Genomic DNA, 6055 nt, shown 5'->3' on the forward strand with positions numbered 1-6055 from the left:
AGTCTCTTGGCACCTCTTTAGAACAAGTGCTAGATGGTCAAGACAGGAGCTGAATGAGTCTCCAAATACTGAAAAGTCATCCATGAAGACTTCCAGAAATTTCTCCAACGTATCAGAGAAAATAGGGAGCATGCACCTTTGAAAGGTTGCAGGTGCATTGCACAGACCAAATGGCATCCTTTTGTATGCAAATACTCTGGATGGACATGTGAATGTTGTTTTCTCTTGATCCTGGGGATCTATTGCAATTTGATTATAACCTGAATATCCATCTAAGAAGTAGTAGTATTCATGACCTGCTTGTCTTTCTAGCATCTGGTCTATGAATGGTAAAGGAAAATGATCCTTTCTGGTGGCTGTATTGAGCCTTCTGTAATCAATACACATACGCCACCCTGTAACTGTTCTTGTATTGATCCTTTTTGTAACTGTTCTTCATCCTGGAAAGAAGATCGTTCTACACCATAACAGAGAGTTGCAACAAGTTGGTCAGGCGGCGGGCTTGTTGAGCGGTTTCTTGGGGACATTGGGGTCTGATTTTCAACAATTACCAATTTGTGCAAAGAGTTGGAAGACAATGAGCAAGGCTTCCAAGGAGCATGCGTATGACCAGGTTAAGGTAATGTTTACTCTTTTGTTTGATAAAGTAAGGCGCGACCAAATGCTCGGTGTAAATTGCTGTTTTTTTACATATTAAATGAACAATAGAAGGAAAGGTTAAGACCTACACACATGATAGCGACCATTCGGATTTTTATAGAATATTCGAAGTATTTCTAAGGAATTTTTTGTATAGTTTAAATTGCACTATATAGTTATACAGCTTAATCCCCAATTAATCTGATCCTTCGTGTATAGCAATGTAACTAATAATTGTAGTAATAATAATAACAACAATAATGAAGAAACTTATAAACCTCATGATATTGTTAAATCTGCTCCTGTTGCTATTAATTAGAGAGTGAGTAGCTGTTATTTATGATTTTCGGTTAGATGAAAATGCCTGAGGAAAATAAAATTGGAACACATCTGCACAAGTTGATTATGTTACCCTCCTAACTTTGAAATTTTGAATGTTTATGTGGTTTTAAATTTTTCTTGAGAGATTATTTCATGGTTTCCTTTCAATGGGGATACTGTTTATTTTTTGTGCAGCAACTCTCCGTTAGTAGGTGGATACACAATTGATTTTCTATTTTATTTGTTTTAGTCTGGTAAATTAGAGAAGGATAGTGCATGTTGGGTTTCTTGTAGTTGAATTCTGTGAATTTTGTTGTCGAGAATTGTTGATGTCATAAAGTATGTCTTTTGATAATACATAAGTCTTTTTGAGGTGGTTAATTATTATATGTTGTCTTTTGATTTGAACTACTTGTAGCGAGTCTTCCACTATGAGGACGATAAAAGAGGGTGGATAAAGCGGGAAATTTTACAAAGAATAGGAAACTGCTGGAGGAATTCAAGAAATCATTTGTTCCATAAGGTTTATGACGAAGAACTAACTTTTGAGGAAAATATCAAGCGTAAGCCACCAGGAATAGAGGCAAATCACTGGAAAAAGTTTCTTCAATATCGATTGGACGATGACACGAAGGTAACAAATATGTAGTTGAAATTTCAATGTATGCGATTTTAAATTTTAATGAACTACTACTAAATATGCTGAATTTATTGTGATAGTGGAAAAACTACTACCCAAAAGTTCATTACCTAATCATTAATTTTCTTTCTTAAGTTGTACGCTCAAGGTTGATTTATAAAATCATTAATAGTGTAGTAATTTATTGTTTTTTGTTTTGTGTGCAGGATAAGTGTAGAAAAAATGCTGTTAATCGTTCAAAGCAACAATACACACATACCGGAGGTTCTAAAATGATGGCAAGAAAGAGACACGAAGAAGTAATTAAATTAACTTCAGTTCAACAATATTGACATGTTTCTGGTAATACAGTGTTGTGTTTAATACAAATGTGTGTTGATGATTGTTATAGGAGCAACGACTGGGAAGGCCTATTGGGAGAGGAGAGGGATGGACCATGAGTCATAAAAAAAGGAATGGAAAGTATATGAATGAACAAGCGCGTTTGGTTGGGGTAAATCATGTTCATTACTTTTTCAAATTTTTCTTTGTAATTACTATCATTGAATTTAGATTAGTGTAAATCCAGACCTCACATGTTTGCAGGAAGCAATTGAACTTGTTGAGAGCCAAGACCCCTCTAGCAAGGAATTTTCACATAATGATTCTCTTGCACAAGTGCTTGGAAAGGAGCACCCAGGAAGAGTTTGTGGACTCAATATTGGTACATGTCCGAGTCGGTGTTTTCGTAACATTCCAGAGCAGTCAGACTACGGTGTACAGATTGAGGAGTATCAGATGGAGATTGTGAAACTCAAGGCGGAGGCAGCAGAACTCAAGGCGGAGGCAGCAGAACTCAAGGCAGCAGCAGCAGCAGCAGAGGCAAAGAGACAGAGAATGGAGACAGAGGCAGCTGAAGGGAAGGCAAAAATACAGACAATGGGAGATTTGTTGACATACGTAATCCAGCAACAAGGAGGTAATTTGCCACCTGAAATAGCTGCGGGTTTGGATTCTTTGAGAAGTGCACCAACCTCATCCCATGCAAGATGATGTGTGGACACTCTTGATTTGACTTATCAGTGTTGGAATCAGAATACTCTTTTATTATTGGTCTTTCGTAACGACTTTTGAGATATTTATTTGTAGTTTTTTATTTTGTTGACTTTATTTGTAGTTTACAGTAATGGATGCACTGGATGCAAATTATCGTTATAATGATTCACCTTTGCATTTATTTAGTTATGTTTTGCTTTGTGTGTTGTTTTTGATTGGCTGTTGGTTATTTTAATAAATTAACGCAGTTGGGTGGATGAACATATAAAAAATAAAAGAGTTGTCATATTCTATTATAAATTCTGGTTTTTTTTTTTAAAAAGTGTTATTCGACATTTGGCAGCGGTTTTAAATCCGCTGCTATATTGATAACAGGGTTAGTAAACGTATGGCATTTTGCAGCGGTTGACAACCGCTGCAATCTCCCTTAAATCATATTTAGTCGATTTAGTAGCGGATGAAACCGCTGCAAAATAATTCTGCTACAAAATACCATTTAACAGCGGTTGTTCCAGCGGTTACTAGTAACCACTGCTAAGGGTTTAGTCGCACACTATCTTTCAGCGGATTTATCAACCGCTGCTATCCGTTTGGCAGCAGTTAAAAACCGCTGCTAATCCTTTCCATAACCGCTGCTATCTGCCGGATGTGGTGTAGTGGTGGTTGAACCATTGGCTTAGCGTCACCCTCCAATAGGATCTTGTGCATGCATCTGGCTGGGCTAATGCCCTTAAGATCACTGATGGACCACCCAAGAGCTGTCTTGTGTGTCCTTAGCACTTGAATTAGTGCTTCCTCTTTCTGTGGCTCTAAGGTAGAGCTTATGATTACAGGAAAGGTATCACCTTCTCCCAAAAATGCATATTTTAGGGATGGTGGTAATGGTTTGAGCTTGGGTTTAGGAGGTTTCTCCTCTTCCTGAGGAATTTTCAGAGGTTCTATTGTTCTTTCTAATTCCTCCAGATCAGGCTGAACATCTTTAAAGATATCCTCTAGCTCTGATTCGAGACTCTCAGTCATATTGACCTTTTTTACCAGAGAGTCAACAATATCAACGCTCATGCAGTCATTTGGGGTGTCTGGATGCTGCATAACTTTGACAACATTCAACTTGAACTCATCCTCATTGACTCTCAGGGTTACTTCCCTTTTTTGGACGTCAATAAGGGTTCGGCCAGTTGCTAGGAAAGGTCTTCCTAGAATGAGAGTTGCACTCTTGTGCTCCTCCATTTCCAGCACCACAAAATCAGTAGGAAAGACAAATGGCCCAACCTTGACAATCATGTCTTCAATCACGCCTGATGGGTATTTAATGGAGCCATCAGCAAGTTGAAGACATATTCGGGTTGGTTTGACTTCTTCAGTCAAATCAAGCTTTGTGATAATAGATGCAGGTATTAGGTTGATACTTGCCCCAAGATCACATAGAGCTTGCTTGGTGCAAGTACCCTCTAATGTGCATGGTATCATAAAACTTCTGGGATCCTTAAGCTTCTCAGGTAAGCTTTTCAGGATAACTGCACTGCATTCTTCAGTGAGGTAAACTTTTTCAGTTTCCTTCCAATCCTTCTTATGACTTAAGATCTCTTTCATGAACTTAGCATAACAGGGTATTTACTCAAGTGCCTCTGCAAACGAAATCATTATTTCAAGAGTCCTGAGATAGTCTGCAAAGCGGGCAAATTGTTTATCCTTTTCTGCTTGGCGGAGTTTCTGAGGATAAGGCATTTTGGCTTTGTATTCCTCAACCTTAGTTGCTGCAGGTTTATTGCCTACAGATGTGGGTTGAGAAGCCTTTTTAGATGGGTTATTATCAGTACTTGTATGTGTTTGATCCCCCACTGGCATTTGAATGCCAGGGGTAGAAACTGGAGTGGCGTTAGACGGCAACTCCTTACTTTTTTCTGGCGTCTGAACGCCAGAACTGTGCTCCCTTTGGGGTTCAACGCCAAATCCTTGCTTGTTTCTGGCGTTGAACGCCAATAATGAGTATGGTTTGGGCGTTCAACGCCAGCTTTCCACCCATTCTCTGGAGTTTGAGCGCCAGAATTATTCCTCTCTGGGCTCTTACTGTCCTCAGAGGAATTTTGGGTAGTTTGCTCATTTCTTGGCTTCCTGCTATCTTGAAGTGAGGTATTTAATGTTTTCCCACTTCTTAATTGAACTGCTTGGCACTCTTCTGTTATTTGTTTTGATAATTGCTGTTCTGTTTGCTTCAACTGTACTTCCATATTTATATTAGCCATTCTTGTTTCTTGTAGTATATCCTTGAATTTGGCCAGCTGTTTTGTTAGAAAATCCAGTTGCTGATTGAATTCAGTAACTTGTTCCACAGGACTGAGTTCAGCAGTTATTGTTTTAGCCTCTTCGTTGATGGAAGGTTCACTGTTTAAGTACAGATGCTGATTTCTGGCAACTGTATCAATGAGCTCTTGAGCTTCTTTTATTGTCTTTCTCATGTGTATAGATCCACCAGCTGAGTGGTCTAGAGAAATTTGAGCTCTTTATGTAAGCCCATAGTAGAAGATGTCTAACTGCACCCACTTTGAAAACATTTCAGAGGGGCATTTTCTTAGCATCTCTCTGTACCTCTCCCAGGCATCATAAAGGGATTCATTATCTCCTTTTTTAAAGCCTTGGATGCTCAGTCTTAGCTGTGTCATCCGTTTTGGAGGAAAATAGTGATTCAGAAATTTTTCTGACAGCTGTTTTCATGTTCTTATACTAGCCTTAGGTTGGTTATTTAACCACCTCTTAGGTTGGTCTTTTACAGCAAATGAAAACTGTAATAATCTGTAGACATCCTGATCTACTTCCTTATTATGTACTGTGTCAGCAATTTGTAAAAATTGTCCCAGAAACTCTGTAGGTTCTTCTTGTGGAAGACTAGAATACTGGCAACTTTGCTGCACCATGATGATGAGCTGAGAATTCAACTCAAAACTACTGACTCCGATGGAGGGTATACAGATACTACTCCCATATGAAGCAGTAGTGGGGTTAGCATATGACCCCAGAGTCCTTCTGGACTGTTCATTTCCACTTAGGTCCATGTTGGAGTAAAGGAGGTAATGTGGATTTAAATTTTATTTATTTTATTATAAAAAATTTTTCGAAATAATAAAATAAAATAAAATAAAAACGACAATAAAATTAAAAATAAAAATAAAAATTTAAAAATATTTTATGAAAATTTTCGAAAAAGTGAGGAGAGAGAAAGTGGTTAGGATATTTTTGAAAAATATATAATTAAATTTTTTTTAAAAATCTTAAAAGGATAAGATTTGAAAAATTTTGAAATTAAAATCTGAATTTAAAAAAAAATCGAAAATATGGCTTAAAAGTAGTTAGAAAAGATATTTTTTTGAATTTTGAATTTTATGATGAAAGAGAAAAAAAATACACAAAAGACACAAGATT

General features: G+C 37.4%; 1 protein-coding gene across 1 annotated transcript; it reads left to right on the forward strand.

The window, feature by feature from the left end:
• The first annotated feature begins 577 nt into the window (after positions 1–577).
• On the forward strand, positions 578–2632 carry LOC107489883 (uncharacterized). The gene is made up of 5 exons (XM_016110652.1): positions 578–619; positions 1379–1594; positions 1807–1899; positions 1992–2093; positions 2186–2632. The coding sequence occupies exons 1-5, from the start codon at positions 578–580 to the stop codon at positions 2630–2632; spliced, it is 900 nt and encodes a 299-aa protein (XP_015966138.1).
• Positions 2633–6055: the final 3423 nt, after the last annotated feature.

This window comes from Arachis duranensis, chromosome 5 (assembly GCF_000817695.3).
Source record: "Arachis duranensis cultivar V14167 chromosome 5, aradu.V14167.gnm2.J7QH, whole genome shotgun sequence".
Lineage (NCBI taxonomy): Eukaryota > Viridiplantae > Streptophyta > Magnoliopsida > Fabales > Fabaceae > Arachis > Arachis duranensis.

Excerpts from the sequence above, each read along its gene's own strand:
- LOC107489883 (XM_016110652.1), top strand. The coding sequence starts at position 578 with ATGAGCAAGGCTTCCAAGGAGCATGCGTATGACCAGGTTAAG. Across the intron at positions 1,900-1,991 it reads CAAGAAAGAGACACGAAGAA|GAGCAACGACTGGGAAGGCC; the intron begins GTAATTAAATTA and ends TGATTGTTATAG. Across the intron at positions 2,094-2,185 it reads AACAAGCGCGTTTGGTTGGG|GAAGCAATTGAACTTGTTGA; the intron begins GTAAATCATGTT and ends ACATGTTTGCAG.